Source organism: Bos indicus, chromosome 4, assembly GCF_029378745.1.
Source record: "Bos indicus isolate NIAB-ARS_2022 breed Sahiwal x Tharparkar chromosome 4, NIAB-ARS_B.indTharparkar_mat_pri_1.0, whole genome shotgun sequence".
Classification (NCBI taxonomy): domain Eukaryota; kingdom Metazoa; phylum Chordata; class Mammalia; order Artiodactyla; family Bovidae; genus Bos; species Bos indicus.
This window is the reverse complement of record NC_091763.1, coordinates 37,553,002-37,570,341: the sequence shown is the minus strand read 5'-3', so window position 1 is coordinate 37,570,341 and position 17,340 is coordinate 37,553,002. Positions and strand designations below refer to the sequence as shown.

Sequence of the window (17,340 nt, the reverse complement as noted above, 5' to 3'; positions counted from 1 at the left end):
TTTGAGAAGAATATGAATCTTTGGAGACAAGAGGGCTTACATGGTCCTTGAAATAAACCCACACCTTACAAATAGCTGTGAAAAGAAGAGAAGCAAAAAGTAAAGGACAAAAGGAGAGATATAAGCATCTGAATGCAGAGTTCCAAAGAATAGCAAGGAGAGATAAGAAAGCCTTCCTCAGCTATCAATGCAAAGAAACAGAGGAAAACAACAGAATGGGAAAGGCTAGAGATATCCTCAAGAAAATTAGAGATACCAAGAGAACATGTCATGCAAAGGGCTCAATAAAGGACAGAAATGGTATGGACGTAACAGAAGCAGAAGATATTAAGAAGAGGTGGCAAGAAAGCACAGAACTGTACAAAAAAGAGCTTCACTACCAAGATAATCACGATGGTGTGATCACTCACCTAGAGCCAGACATCCTGGAATGTGAAGTCAAGTGGGCCTTAGAAAGCATCACTATGAACAAAGCTAGTGGAAGTGATGGAATTACAGTTGAGCTATTTCAAATTCTGAAAGATGATGCTGTGAAAGTGCTGCACTCAATATGCCAGCAAATTTGGAAAACTCTGCAGTGGCCACAGGACTGGAAAAGGTCAGCTTTCATTCCAATCCCAAAGAAAGGCAATGCCAAAGAATGTTCAAACTACCGCACAATTGCACTAATCTCACACGCTAGTAAAGTAATGCTCAAAATTCTGCAAGCCAGGCTTCAGCAATATGTGAACCGTGAACTTCCAGATGTTCAAGCTGGTTTTAGAAAAGGCAGAGGAATCAGAGATCAAATTGCCAACATCTGCTGGATCATCGAAAAAGCAAGAGATTTCCAGAAAAACATCTATTTCTGCTTTATTGACTCTGCCAAAGCCTTTTACTGTGTGGATCACAATAAACTGTGGAAAATTCTTAAAGAGATGGGGATACCAGACCACCTGACCTGCCTCTTGAGAAACCTATTTGCAGGTCAGGAAGCAACAGTTAGAACTGGACATGGAACAGACAGGTTCCAAATAGGAAAAGGAGTATGTCAAGGCTGTATATTGTCACCCTGCTTATTTAACTTCTATGCAGAGTACATCATGAGAAACACTGGGCTGGAAGAAGCACAAGGTGGAATCAAGATAGCCAGGAGAAATATCAATAACCTCAGATATGCAGATGACACCACCTTTATGGCAGAAAGTGAAGAGGAACTCAAAAGCCTCTTGATGAAAGTGAAAGTGGAGAGTGAAAAAGTTAGCTTAAAGCTCAACATTCAGAAAACTAAGATCATGGCATCTGGTCCCATCACTTCATGGCAAATAGATGGGGAGAGTGGAAACAGTGTCAGGCTTTATTTTTTTGGGCCCCCAAATCACTGCAGATGGTGACTGCAGCTATGAAATTAAAAGACACTTACTCCTTGGAAGAAAAGTTACGACCAACCTAGATAGTATATTAAAAAGCAGAGATATTACTTTGCCGGCAAAGGTCCGTCTAGTCAAGGCTATGGTTTTTCCAGTAGTCATGTATGGATGTGAGAGTTGGACTGTGAAGAAACCTGAGCTCCGAAGAATTGATGCTTTTGAACTGTGGTGTTGGAGAAGACTCTTGAGAGTCCCTTGGACTGCAAGGAGGTCCAACCAGTCCATCCTAAAGGAGATCAGTCCTGGGTGTTCATTGGAAGGACTGATGCTAAAGCTGAAACTCTAATACTTTGGCCACCTCATGCAAAGAGTTGACTCATTGGAAAAGACCCTGATTCCGGGAGGGATTGGGGGCAGGAGGAGAAGGGGATGACAGAGGATGAAATGGTTGCATGGCATCACCAACTCGATGGACATGAGTTTGAGTGAACTCCGAGAGTTGGTGATGGACAGGGAGGCCTGACGTGCTGTTATTCATGGGGTCTCAAAGAGTCAGACACGGCTGAGCGACTGAACTGAACTGAACTGAATCCTCAGAATCTGAAAATATGTTGTTACATGGCGAAAAGAACATTAGTAATGTAACTAAAATTCCAAACTTTACCTGGATAGGCCCAATCTAATCACACAAACTCTTAAAACAGAGATATTCCTCTAATCGGAGGCAGAAAAATGCAGCATAAGAAAAAGACAGAGAGGATCTCAGTCTGACAAGGACTCAATAGCCCACTGCTATTAACATGGGGCAGGGCAGTCCTGGAACCACAAGAAACAGAATCTCCTATTTGCCTGAATGAACTCGAAAGTGGATTCTTTACCAGAGCCCAGGCAGCTGATGCACTGATTTTGAACTTTTTAGATCCTAAGCAGAGAATTCAGCTGAAATACTTTGGCCTGGACTTCTGATTTATGGAAATCACATGATAAATTTGAATTATTTTAAGCTACTTTAAAAAGCCATGTAAAATTAAGAAAGTCTTTAACCATTCTTTCAAAATAGGTTAAATTTATCGAATACTCTCTGAGGGATCGTCCTGTTTGTCACTAGCTCTTTTGCTTTTTTCCTTGAATGTTGAACTTATAATTTTGTCTTCCCCTTTCCCCAAATCCTATTTTACGGCACAAAGAATCCCCTAACCAGATTGCTCTAAGCCAACAGTTCCAGTTGAGAGGCCACTTTTCATCACTTTCTCCAGATGTCACTTTTCACTTAGCTTCAGATATTTTGAAATGTCTTGGAATATTAGTTCATAGACTCCTTTTGCATGTTTCTATTTCTTTTTTTGTTAAATTACTATTTTCTTTCTTTTTATGTAGCAGTTATCATTGCTACATCATTGTAGCTCCTCTGAATCAAAGTGTGGCTTTTTTAATGTCGTCCTGACCAGAAGTCCCAAGATTCATATTTATTTTTTTTATTTTTTATTTTTTTTAAATTTTATTTTATTTTTAAACTTTACATAATTGTATTAGTTTTGACAAATATCAAAATGAATCCACCCCAGGTATACATGTGTTCCCCATAGAAGTACTTTTCACAACATTCCAAAGACAAAAAAAAATTTTTAAAGCTACACTCTTGTTGAGGGTCTTAGTACACAGAGGAAAATGAAGATTTGGACTATTTCCCATGAAAACATACTCTCAGAACAAATGCAATTCAATTTTATTCATTTACATAACTTAATGGCATTAGTAAGCAACTATCCCCTGCCTGGCATACAGTTTTTGAATAAAAAGATGGGTGCATACTTTTGTTCCCTTTGAATAACAAGTACGAGATTTCTAATCCTCACAATTGTTTCCCTGCTTTCCCTCAAATAATGACTAAATATGTATCTAAAAATCCATTTCAATGGGTTCATCAAATACTACATTAAAAGTAGGTCCTGTATTATACATACATGCAAGTGTGAAACACGTATAAACAGTTACCATTAATGGCACTTTCTTACCACAAAGCTGCCAGAAACAGTGTTCTAGATTGCCAAATTCTTCCTTTAATACATTGGGAATAATTACTTATTGATACAATAAATTTGGCCTTAAAAACAAAACTCCCAAAAGGAGGAGTCATTTAACATTAAATATCATTAAATCACCTCCACAAGTAAGTAAGCAAGTGTTAGTCGCTCAGTCATGCCCAGCTCTTTGTGATTCCATGGACTGTAGCCCACCAGGCTCCTGTGTCCATGAGACTTTCCAGGCAAGGATACTGGAGTAGGTTGCCATTTCCTTCTCCAGGGGATCTTCCCAACCCAGGGATCGAACCCGGGTCTCCTGTACTGCAGGCAGATTCTTTACCGACTGAGCTACAAGGGAAGCCCAAGTTCTTATTAAAATTAGCAGTTCAGTTCAGACACTCAGTCATGTACAACTCTTTGTGACCCCCCATGGACTGCAGCACGCCAGGCTTCCCTGTCTATCACCAACTCCCAGAGCTAGGGAAGACAGCAATTTAGATACAAGTTGAGGCTTGCAAAAATCATAAACATCCTGCCAGTTATCATCTTAAAAGCATTCATTTTCTAAATCTCTCACCTGGATGATGCAGCTTTGAAAGGAATTTCTGGCTACTGGTTCTAGAAACACGGTGTGGAAGGCACAAATCCAACTGCTCCAAGGCAATGAGATGAACACTCTCCTTCTTAGAAGTTGACTTATACATTTGAAACGAAAGTGAACTAAAGTCTATTCTAAATCCTTGAAAATTAATGCTCGTCCAGTATTGCATGTTGACATTCAGGCTTGACATTATTATGAAACTTGGGTTCAACAGACAAGAACTTAGAAAACACTCCTCAGACAACACTTAAGGATTTCACTAATATTTATTTCTTTATCCTCTAAGTTGAACTAAATAGAAATTATACATAATGGTACAAATTATGCAGTGTACATTGGCAGATTCATGTGACAGTCAGAGACCCATTGTCAATGGTCTTTGCAGCTTGCCACCATGTGGTAATAAGTCTCATAGCTTATCGTCAGTGAGCAGAAACAATATGGCACATGCTGTTATGGATGCAGGCAAGCAAATAAAAGGAAGTCATAGAGACAAAAATACCCCAGTACAGTCCTCCAGCTTATAACTAAGCCATTTAAACACAAACAGAACACACTCAGTTTATAATGAAAGCCAAAAGATAATGCTATCTTCCCAAGAAAAATAAACATACCAGCTTAAATAACATACTACAATCAAAAGTTTTCATTGGAAATCAATTATTTATATCTGATTCAAATGCAACAGTTGTTGGCCTGAAAAATGAGCACTGTTTTTGAAGAAGTAATTCAACGTGATTCTCTGCGGTAAGAAAAAGAACATCAACTCCTTTCTGTCATTATGACTGTGGCAATTTTTCCTGGGATCTCAAATACCTATTCAAGGCTAGGTAATATTTGTAATATTTTAATGTATCTGTCAAGCTGAAGACAATGCATTTTAAGGACAACAGCTGCTGTGTTTGATTCATGCTTACACAAGCACCCAAAATGATTTACTGTATTTTACAAATTTTACAAATGTTCATAATCACTATGAGGATTTATAAAACCCTATACCCTATAGTAAATATTAAATACTCAATAAAAATCTCCTAAGTATTTAACTAACTTTAGGAAGGAAAAAAGACTCTAATATATATATACACATATATATGTATATAGAATTGCCACTTACTTAGCAGGCAAAGACTTTCTGTTCCCTTTTTTTTCTAGAGCTCGTATTAGTGTTTACTTCTATTTTTAATCTCTGTTTCTCCGAGTTGATAAATTTGCACTGAAATATTCAGTAATAAACACAAAAGAAAACATTAACAATATAAAAGGCTAGATGTGTAAGAGACCTCACAAATCATAAAGTAAATTCCATTCAAGTTATAGTCCTTCTAGCTAACAAATCTCCATCTTTAGCTTAACAGGTGACACAGGACTGAAAACTGAGGTGCACATGATTTTATGCCAAAGCTCATTCTATTCACAGGTCCTCTCCCTTCCCGGAGAACATCACAGAGGACATCTGAAGAAGCAGGAGACTGACTTACGTGGAGATGTCCCTTAGGATTCTCACCTGTGTGTTCCCAGAGGGCATGATGTCTGGGGAAAATGTGCTGGGGCCAGGGTAGGTGACTAAGTATGTGTCCTTCCTGAGTTCAAGAAAAGGGGTATAAAGAGGACCAATTCACCTGTGATTTTCCAAGTTTGCACATTTCTCAAAGGAGATTCTACATTTGATTTCTAATGCCAAACAGAACAAAAGGCTGAATATGTTTTGTGGTATGTTTCAGATTCTCAAGAAGGACAGGACAGCATAGGTTGTTGGTTTGTCTTTTGAAAAGGCAGTATCTTAAAAGTGTGTGTATGTGCGTGTGTGTGAGAGAGAGAGACAGGATACCTGCATGGGGGAGAATACAGGAGGGAAAAAAGGGTGGGAGAGAGACAGAAAGTAAGAAGATGGAAAAATAAGTATATATTAAATTTAGTCCTCTCCCTAAATTGTGAACTTGTGTCCTCAAAATTTTATCAGACTATCAGTTAGCATTTTTAAAAGGTTTTTTGGCCTTATTAAAATAATCATCTCATTTTAGTTGAAACAGCTTGTAGAATCATTTAATTCTTAAGATTTATATAACAGAAAAGTTATTTTCCTCAGTTTTATTTCTTAAGCTACAAAATATTTTAGCTTACAGTTAACATCACTGCTCTCATTAACTGCTTTTGGGTGTGTTATTGAGATGGAAGTGATAGTCACATATACTGTACCTGCCTTACTCTAAAAAAAAAAAAATTGAATACAGGAGAAAATCCTACTTTCCCTTCACTTGTGTTAATAGAACAATATTTTCAATGGTGCTTTGAGTCCTGCAGACACAAACTTTGCTAAGGACCCTCTGATCTGGGGTTATGGTTCTCTATCTCCACACTCGGTAGGCCTTTATTGAAACACATACAGCTTTCCGTTAATACTGAAATGGACAGTAATGACCTCCAGTGGATTTCTAGGTAAATAACAACTGTGCACTTCAGAGAATGTTAATTTCTAACATATTTGTTTCCTTTAGGACTTTTGGAGCTTGGCAACTTATTTAACGAACTTTCCAAACTTTCTTAAATTTACTAATTCTTGAATGAAGTTGCAAACCATCATATTATCAACTATAGCCTATAAGCTAATTTTGAAAACCGAGAATAATGTCATTCAAACTTAAATTTAAATAAATATTCATAATTATTTATGTGTAATTCACTTGCATTTAGTTTTAGTTAAATGAAAACTCTCAGAATTTCATACTTTAGAAAATTAACAGCTAAATAAAATAAGATAAAAAAACTTCAGGAAATAGTCATTTTCAAATATAAAAACCTCTGATAATATTTATAAGAAACAAGTAAAGATGCTCTAAACATCTTGGTAGTTAATTGAACCTCATGAAACAACTTTCCTATTTAATATAAAATTAAAAGGAAATATTGATATCTGAGTGCAGAATATTTTACTTTTTAAAAAATAAAACATGTTTCTGGAATAGCTTTTAGATTTCTGGGAAGATTATTTTTTTAAATAATCTTTACAATTTAAGTTTTAATAGGGCTTCAGTGCTTTAATACCTTCATTTTTGGTTTGTGAGGTAATAAATTATTCATAAATATCTTATAAGAATCACATTTTTACTTGTTAATTTTTTTTTTTCTGAAAATGACCTAGATGTGTTTATTGAAAGACTGGTTCTAAATTTTTACTGGACAATCCATAGAATTAAAAAAAGATGTGAGAATATACCTTTTCTACCACAAGAGGGCAGCAAAAATGTTTTCTGTCACTCCATCTGTCTTGACATTCTTTGCTGTCTTTGAGATGTTAACGTTAACTTTCTTCTTTCTGCCCTGGAGTGAAATTCAAAGAATGTGTTTTCATTCTGAAACAGAACTATTGTGAATGTGGTTTATTATTGAACGTTTTAGGAAGGACACAAGCCTCAAAGTGACCACAATTTTCTTTTTTTTTTTTTTTTTAGTGACCACAATTTTTCTTTCATAGTTTACAATAATTACAACAGACCTGCTTCATAAAGTTCATGGCTTAGACAACACTACTACATTAATTCTTAAAAGAGTACAGATGGTTCACTTGAGAATGTTAAAGTATGTGATAATCTATATATTTTACACTGTGACGGAAAGGCAAAATTCATAAAGATTAAAACATTTATTTATTTTTGCCATGATTATGGAAAATATCTAATTTTTCAGCAATATTGCATTAATTTCAAGAGTAAAATAATAATTGCCATGGAAGAGCAGCCAACTACTCAAAGCTACAATTATGGTCATCTTTTGATAAACAGAATGTGAAATCATTGAGCAATCCATGGTTTTAAAAAAAATTAGTTAATTTTATGTGAGGTTAACCAGTCAAATGAGTATACAGAACAATTTATGATATCACCTCTATAGTCCTTTCTATATTACAGAAAACTCTTTTTAAGTAATACAAAGAAAGTATATGGTTTCTCTCTTTTTTTTTAGTTTCTAAATATAAATTTTTCAGAAGCCAGTAGAAGATTCCACCCCATCAGGAGTCCAGCGCGTGCCTCGGCAGGCGATAGTGCTCAGTTTTGGGACGGAGCTTCTTTTCCTGTGGGTTGGCATACTTCCACTTGGAAGGGGACATTTTAAGCTTTTTTCTCTTCTTATCTGTGCACCATACCTTTTCACAGTATTCTTCCACTCTCTGGAAGTTGCTATAACCAATCAGCTGCAAGAATTCCTTGTACCATGGTTTTGTCCCACGTGGGATGATGCTCTGAGCAGGACAAGGCATCTTATGAAGCCTATCCTCTTCAAAGTCTTTGTTAAACATCTCCTCCACTCTCTCCTCTTCCACTACTTCCAGGGTGATTTTACGGATTGTATGAACAAAACTATGCTCTACTGTCTGGCAAAAATAGGTCCCAGCATCCATTCTGCGTACTCTTAGGAAGAGTAAACCGAGGTCCATCTTAACCACTCTATCATCTGTCTTTACCTGTACAAGAACAAGAAAATCAAAGGCACTGAAGTATTATCCAGGAAATAGAATACCAGCTTATACCTTTCCACTATCTAGAAATTTTTTTTTTCATTTTTGCAATCATATGATGAAATCCTATAAGTCATATATACATAATTATATATTATACATATATTATATAATGAATATATTAACTATATAATATATTATATGCACACTGGGTCACTTCAATCATGTCTGACATCTTTGAGACCCTATAGAATGTTGCTCACCAGACTCCTCTGTTCATGGGATTCTCCAAGCAAGAATACTGGAGTGGGTTATCATACTCCTCCAGGGGATCTTCCTGACCCAGGGATCAAACCTGCCTCTCTTTTTTCTCTTGCATTGGCAGGGGGGTTCTTTACCACTAGCACCATCTGGGAAGCCCATAATATACTATATAAATGTATATAACTTATGTTAATATTTTATTTACATATTAATATTTTAATACATACATGTTTATTTTATATTATATTTATATCATTATGCTATATATATAATATAAATATATAGGAGAAAGAAGCTAAATAATTACATTAGGTGTGTGTGCATGTGTGAACATGTGTATCTGTGCACACATGTGTTTGTCCTAAACTTATTTATATTGAGATCACTTCATATCACAGACTTAGAGGTAATTTTACACCAATATTGTTAAGAGGAAACTGAGAGGGCTTTTTGCCTAATGATTTCCATTACCCATTAGAAAAAACATCCAGTTCAGTATAGCAGTCAAGCTTTGAGTGTAATGAAGAACTGTCAAATATAATTTTTTAATGGTAAAATAAATGCAATTTCTCACATTATTAGCTCAGAGGTTCTTATGTTTCCCAGATCACACTGATCAGTCTATGAGGCCCTGTGTTGGGAGAGCTGTGATATCCACACTCTCTCTCCTTATCAGAAAGAATCCATCCATTCATTAATTCAGTGAGCACTTCCTACAATTCGACCAGACTGTCCATTTAACAGACTAAAAAATAAACAACAAAAGTCCAGACTCTGCTCTGAAGAACCTCACAGGTCTAGTAAATATTAAGTCTGCATATACCTTCAGTACTCCACTATTTTCTTTTCATGTTTGTGACATAATAAATTACAGACATTATTTCTATCGGTAAATAATTATAATTCAAGATAAGAAGAGCACAGTAAGGCCGCCTTTGACTGTGTGGATCACAATAAACTGTGGAAAATTCTGAAAGAGATGGGAATACCAGACCACCTGATCTGCCTTTTGAGAAATCTATATGCAGGTCAGGAAGCAACAGTTAGAACTGGACATGGAACAGATTGGTTCCAAATAGGAAAAGGAGTACATCGAGGCTGTATATTGTCACTGTGCTTATTTAACTTATATGCAGAGTACATCATGAGAAACGCTGGACTGGAAGAAGCACAAGCTGGAATCAAGATTGCTGGGAGAAATACCAATAACCTCAGATATGCAGATGACACCGCCCTTGTGGCAGAAAGTGAAGAGGAACTCAGAAGCCTATTGATGAAAGTGAAAGTGGAGAGTGAAAAGTTGGCTTCAAGCTCAACATTCAGAAAACGAAGATCATGGCATCTGGTCCCATCACTTCATGGGAAATAGATGGGGAAACAGTGGAAACAGTGTCAGACTTTATTTTTCTGGGCTCCAAAATCACTGCAGATGGTGACTGCAGCCATGAAATTAAAAGACATTTACTCCTTGGAAGGAAAGTTATGACCAACCTAGATAGCATATTCAAAAGCAGAGACATTACTTTGCCAACAAAGGTTCGTCTAGTCAAGGCTATGGTTTTTCCCGTGGTCATGTATGGATGTGAGAGTTGGACTGTGAAGAAGGCTGAGCGCCGGAGAATTGATGCTTTTGAACTGTGGTGTTGGAGAAGACTCTTGAGAGTCCCTTGGACTGCAAGGAGATCCAACCAGTCCATTCTGAAGGAGATCAGCCCTGGGATTTCTTTGGAAGGAATGATGCTGAAGCTGAAACTCCAGTACTTTGGCCACCTCAAGCGAAGAGTTGACTCATTGGAAAAGACTCTGATGCTGGGAGGGATTGGGGGCAGGAGAAGGGGACGACAGAGGATGAGATGCTGGATGGCATCACTGACTCGATGGATGTGAGTCTGGGTGAACTCCGAGAGTTGGTGATGGACAGGGAGGCCTGGTGTGCTGTGATTCATGGGTCGCAAAGAGTCGGACATGACTGAGTGACTGAACTGAACTGAACTGAGCTGTACTAGTGAGTGAATGATTTGACTTTAGACAAAGCTAGATTCAAACACTGGCACCACTGTCTACTAACTGTGTGGTCTAGGGGCACTGATGTGTATTTTCTGTGTTCATTTTCTCTGTAAAGGAAGTAATAGTTATAATGTAACTTGAAGGATTGCTGTGAAGTTTAAATAACACTGGTGAGAATACTGTGTACAGAGCTACGAATACTTACCTTTACCTTTCCTATATACAGACATACTTTATTGTGGGTTTCACTCCAGATGACCACAATTAAAGAGCATATCACAATAAATGAGTCACAAATTTTTGGTTTCCCAGTGCATATACAATTTATCTTTCTACTATACTATTGTCTATTAAGTGTGCAATAGTGTTATGTCTAAAAAATAATGGATATACCGTAATTAAAAACACTGTTAAAAAAGTCAACTGTCATCTGAGTCTTCAAAGAACTATTAATCTTTTTGCAATAGCAACATCAAATATCACTGATCACAGATCATAATGTTAGGTAGTTAGAATAGGAAAAAGGAGTCCAGAATGGCAGTGGCTAAAAGACAAGGAAGGGAAAAGCCCACGAAAATAGAACAAAGGAAAGTCAAAAGACAGGAGTGAGGACCTCAGGTAGAAGACACAGCACTCCTGGCTAGCCCAATTTACATAGGGCAGGCCCAGGGGGAGGAGAAAAAACATAAAAAGAGGAGCCAAAGGGCTGGGGGTCTCTCTCTCACTCTCTCATGCTCTCTCTCTCTCCTCTTCACGTCTCTTGGGTTGGCATGCCCTCATGCCTTGAGGATGTATTTTCCTTTATTTTCTAAATAAAACTGAGCTGTAACACTGATCTGTCCGAGAGCTGTGACACGGTCTGTCCGAGGGCTTTAACACTGGTCCATCACTTCAAATTTTTGTTGTGACAAGACAGAACTGAGGAAATTACACACTGCCCCAACAATAACAAATACAATAGCAACGAAAAGTTGGAAATATGGTGAGAATTATCAAAAGGTGACACAAAGTGAGCAAAGGCTGTTGGAAAAATGGTGCCAACAGACTTATTCCACAGGGGACCGCCACAAACCCTCAAATTGTAAACAATACAGTATCTACATAATAGTAACAAAGCAAAGTCCAATAAAATGGACGCCTGTCCTTTCCTTTAGCTAAAAACAAACTAGCATGTGTTTTCACATGGCCTAAGATCCTATTACGATGGGAGAAAGGTGATTTGCAATACACTGGCTGACTTCCCTTTTGAGAATAGGCAAAAAAAAAACACATTAACCTTTGCCAATATAAGAGGGGCATGCAAAGCCCCCCTACCACTTTGGCAGGAAAGGCCATTACCACAAGCACAGTTTTTGTCCCAGTGTTAGATCAGGGCAAGACCTGACAGGCTCAGCTCTCTCGAGGCTTAATGAGTTCGGGCACAGCTAAGTTGCAGTGGTACTCCTCATGTGTGATTACTCCTGTGTGGCCATTTATATAATCTGTGAATAATGTAACAAATGGTATTAGTTGTATAATAAGAGACTATAGGGCTTCCCTGGTGGTTCAGTGGTGAAGAACATGCCTGCCAATGCAGGAGACACAGGCTCAATCCCTGGGTCAGGAAGATCCTCTGGAGAAGGAAACGGCAATCCATTCCAGTATTCTTGCCTGGGAGAATCCCATGGACAGAGGAACCTGGCGGGCTACAGTTCATGGGCTTGCAAAGAGTCACACATGATTTAGCAAGTAAGCAACAACAAAAGAGATTGCAAGCCAAATAGGGATGTTAATGATAAATTACAAGGCTCCCAGCCATTATTCTTTTCAGCCATGTAAGATCAATTATTCAGCAGCTTCATAGAGACACAGGTGATAAAAGGGGCTCCTGGAATCCTTCACAGGGGCTTCCTTGACATGTCAGGACCATGTCTTGGTGGACAGAACATGATAGCCATTAACTCAGGAAGTTCTCCAGTGATGAGCCAGGAAGAGCCCTCAAACCAAACCATTTTCACTATATAGAAACTTTTTGTTATCCTTGAAAATGGTATCTTTTTCATCTGCCAGAGAAAATAACTCAAAGGACTCTGTGCCACTCTGCTCATCTTCCCCAGTCCTCTTGGCAGTCTTCTTTACCACTATCTTTTTCCACAAATTCATGACCTATGGAACCTAGATGTGACCGCACCATGCCTCTGACAATAAAAACTGTCTCTGAAACACACCCTCCACTGCTTTTAAATTAGTGGCTTCCTTGGACATGGATGGTAAAGCATCCGTCTACAATGTGGGAAACCCGGGTTCAATCCCTGGGTTGGGAAGATCCTCTGGAGAAGGAAATGGCAATCCACTCCAGTACTACTGCCTGGAAAATCCCATGGACGGAGAAGCCTGGTAGGCTACAGTCCATGGGGTCGCAAAGAGTCAGACACAACTGAGTGACTTCACTTTTCACTATGAACACAGATAGACTTGACTCCTTAAATGTCTTTTGTTCTGTGTAGTACATGCCATTATACTGGTTCTCTCCTTGGTCTTTCTGTTGATTTTTCTTTCCTTCAGAGGCATAAGCCTCTGTCCTTCCTTTATCTCACATTTTATTTGCATCCGTTGATAATTCTTCTATTTTCTCTCTTTTTTTTTTTTTTTTTTCGGTGCCCGCGCAAGCACACAGCCGCACTCCCTATTTTCTCATTTTGATCAATTTCCCTAAGATGGTACATCTTACACATAAATAGTCCATTATTTTGTGTTTCTTATTAATTATAAAAGACTGACCAGGACTAAGTATATGACAATTCACTAACTATAGTTCAGTGACTTTCCACTCAAATTGCACTCCCCTCCCATTTATTAAATTCTCTCTTTCCAACCATATCATCATTATTTTTGAACCTACCCTTAACTGCTGATCATTGTATTTCACTATCATTTTTCTATCCATATATCAAATACAGCAAGGTCTCACCAAAATTTCTTCAGGGCTGACCAGCATAAACATCCCTTCCATTTCACTATTTTTGCTACATGTTAGACTCTCCTATTTCATGACTGTTTTTTATTTTTTATTTTTTTGACCTTATCTCATGGCAGTCAAGGAGAAGGCAATGGCACCCCATTCCAGTACTCTTGCCTGGAAAATCCCATGGACGGAGGAGCCTGGTGGGCAGCAGTCCATGGGGTTGCTAAGAGTTGGACACGACTGAAGCGACTTAGCAGCAGCATGGCAGTCACCCCCCCAAATCCTTCTTTCTGTTCCCGCTTTCATGCCCAACTTGATTCTGTTTCAGGTCCTGAAAGGACTCCCATACAACTGGCTCCTTCTTATCCCAAAGAATGAACTAAATGTCACCTCTTCAGAGCTCTTTAACACCCCAAAGTAAAAGTATCCTTTCTCCCTTAATATCATCATTTCACCTATTACCATTTATACATCTGAGCCTGCAACATTACCTGCAAATGAATAATAGTCCCGTAATGAGTTTTCTTTTGACTGGTATCTTTCCCCTTTATTTGAACATATGGGTGGGTACTGGTTTAGTTACTAAGTTGTATCTGAATCTTGAGACCCCATGGACTATAGCCCACCAGGCTCCTCTGTCCATGAGTACCATTTAACTTTTCAAAGTCCATTCCCTTTTGTAACATTCCTGACTTAGAACTTATTCAGACTTTATTGTGTGTCTGACAGCTCATATGGTAAAGAATCTGCCTGCAATGAAGGAGACCTGGCTTCAATCCTTGGTCAGGAAGATCCCCTGGAGAAGGGAATGGCAACCCACTTCAGTATTCGCGCCTGGAGAATTCCATGGACAGAGAAGTCTGGTGGGCTACTATAGTCCATGGGGCCACGAAGAGTTGGAAACAACTGAGCAGCTAAACACATTGAGCAGGTAAGAACTGCTCAGTTAACTAGATGTTACCTTTCTAATTCTCTATAGCAAAACAGCTTCATGTGGTATTTCTCACTAGGGTTGGTAGAAGAGGTACATTTCGGGAGATGAGTGAATTTTCTAGAAGGATTTCTCAATGTATTTATTTTTATGATAATCAATATAAATTAATAAACTATATGGGATCATGTGGAAGATCAACCTCCTGGTGAACGTTTTTGTTTATCATTGATTCTGAGCCATTTTCAGTGCTTGAACAGTTTCCAGCTGCTAAGAACAAAGCTGGATTTAATATGTTAATGCTACATTCCAGCCAAATGAAAACCAAACAACACCCCTATGTACTAATGCACATAAAAATTTTGAAGTCACTTGAGAAAAGTGTGGGGGGGACTGAGTCATCGTAAGGCACAAGGTGTTATGGATAGATGTTTTACACACGCACATATGTGGCAGCCTGTATCCCATAATATGTTCATGGAGATAGCTTATTTCAGTGGAAAAAAAATCATTACATCAACTAAACATTTAAATGATGCCTACATTTGTTTATATTTAATTCGTAAATTTATCTTCAGTCTATATTTGAATGAAAGCTATGAGCTTAAAGAATGCATTTCCTATTTCAGTCTTTTGAATATTTAATAAACATTATAAGTCATGGTAGCAGCCCAAGAAAATGTTGTACTGTTAAGGGCAGGTGGTGGTGGGGGGCAACCTATACAATACTAGAAACGAATCTTCCATGCCTCACAACTCCTGCTGCTCTTGGCCTCTGTACTGCCTCTTTACTTCCCACTCCTAGGTCTTATTCTGGTCGTAGTATTTCTTTCTTTCCATTATTTGAACTCCTTTCTGTTGTTTACCCATCCATTAAAAAACTTTCTCTCTAGGCTTAAGTTTTCCCTTCTTAAATGAATACTCTCTTCACAGCCCATGTAGAGCTGTCTCTTTGTAACTCAATAACATTCACATTTGTAGCATACAAGCTAGTATTTTTATTCTTCTTCAAATTATTTTTCCATACAATTTTTATCTCTTAACCATATTTCATTTTTTTTAATTTTTCTCTTTAAATTATTATTTTTTTTTTTTTTTACTTTACAATATTGTATTGGATTTGCCATACATCAACATGCATCCGCCATGGGTGTACATGTGTTCCCCATCCTGAACCCCATATTTAACCATATTTTAAATTTCAAAAGGGCAAAGGCCTATATCTTAATCATTCCAAACATTTCTGAGTGCTCAGAACATGTGAAAAATGAGAACATACTAATTAGTTCATAGTGTACAAACGTGCAAGGCAATAGGGGTTACCAGTAAAGATAAATCCAAAAGTTATTCCCCTTTTTAGGTAAGTTTAATAAGGATTTGGATAGAGAGGAAGCAAGCATGATTTCAGGAACAGTTAGCAACTAATGAAGAAAGCTATGCTCCACAGATACAACAGGAAAAACAGTTCCAGGACACAGTTCTTTTTCCTGAAAAGAATCTGCATATAAACATTATCACAAATATGATCCTTTGTCCCCTCCCCACCACACTTCTTATGAGAATGAATAATACGTGAGAAAACATGAAAGTCATCTAGTTTAGTTTCTGGCATATAGCAAGCCGTTTATGAAAGTGTTTTAAAATAAAACAGCAAAAATATAAATAAATACAAATATTTCATTACTGAATAAGAAGTATTTTCATGGTTTTTTTTTTCCAATTCTGATATAAAAATCAAATGTTTCTTTCATAATCAGAAACCCAAGTTTGAGAAACAGTTCATTATGTATCCATAAAGTCCAGACTGGTTCAAAAATATAGAAGCACAACAATTACAATGGGAAAATCCCACACCATTTATTTGCATGTTATAGATGGTGCCTGTCTCACAACTGTGGTCTCCACTCCTGGTTAAGTGAATCATAAATTCAGGAATAAAAGATGTTTGAACTCTTGAGTCTGGACAACCGTACACTATGTAGGTTAAATTGCTCTGAAAGTTAAATATATCTTCCATGGCCTACAAATACCTAAAAATAAAAAAAGACGGCTTAGAAATTTGTATTTGAAGTCTTTCCACGACTTAATCTTTTCACTTTTGTTAACATGGGTACCTTCAACAATCATATCTTGATTACAGAATTGTTTTCATTCAGCTGCGCTGTCTGCAGACCAGATTTTCTTGGTTAAGAAGATGGTACATAATACATCATTTTATCAAATATTCTTATAGAAAATCTATAAAAACACAAAATTTCTTACTAAAAATGGTTTTAATATTGTTAGCTATAAAGATTGATTCAATATGTTTCATAATGTGGAATAAAAGAAGTAATTGAACAAAGAACCCTGCACATCTGGTAGCTGGTCAGGAAGAAGCAGTGCTTTCCATGTGTATCAACCATATGGTTCCATACTTTTTATAGGAAATGGATAGACAAGGGCCTTGAAATGGCTTAGTTCAGAATATATTTAACAATGAAATCAGTTTTAGTCAAGTGATAAAGACCAACAGTTTATATATTTATTTGTTTATCTGGCCTGCCTTCAATACAAAAAAACATTTGACTTACAGAAAATATATGATATGCAATAATATAAACAAAAAATTTTCCTTTTATTAAAAACACTTTCCAGTGTGAACTTGCTATATGATAGAAATGATTCCCCAATAGAGATAGAATGAATTACCTAGTAACTCATTTGGAGAAACCTATTACACTGTACAAAGAACAAAAGTTGTACTTATATTTTAGATTAATTA

General features: G+C 37.3%; 1 protein-coding gene across 1 annotated transcript in view; it reads right to left on the bottom strand.

Moving 5' to 3' along the window:
• Nucleotides 1–4,221: 4,221 nt before the first annotated feature.
• The window catches only part of SEMA3E (semaphorin 3E), a 273,570-nt gene continuing 260,451 nt past the window's right edge, over nucleotides 4,222–17,340 (bottom strand). The window contains exon 17 of the mRNA XM_019958591.2: nucleotides 4,222–8,436. Within this exon, the coding sequence (XP_019814150.1) occupies nucleotides 7,984–8,436 (453 nt within the window). The 3' untranslated portion in view covers nucleotides 4,222–7,983. The remainder of the gene's footprint in view (nucleotides 8,437–17,340) is intronic.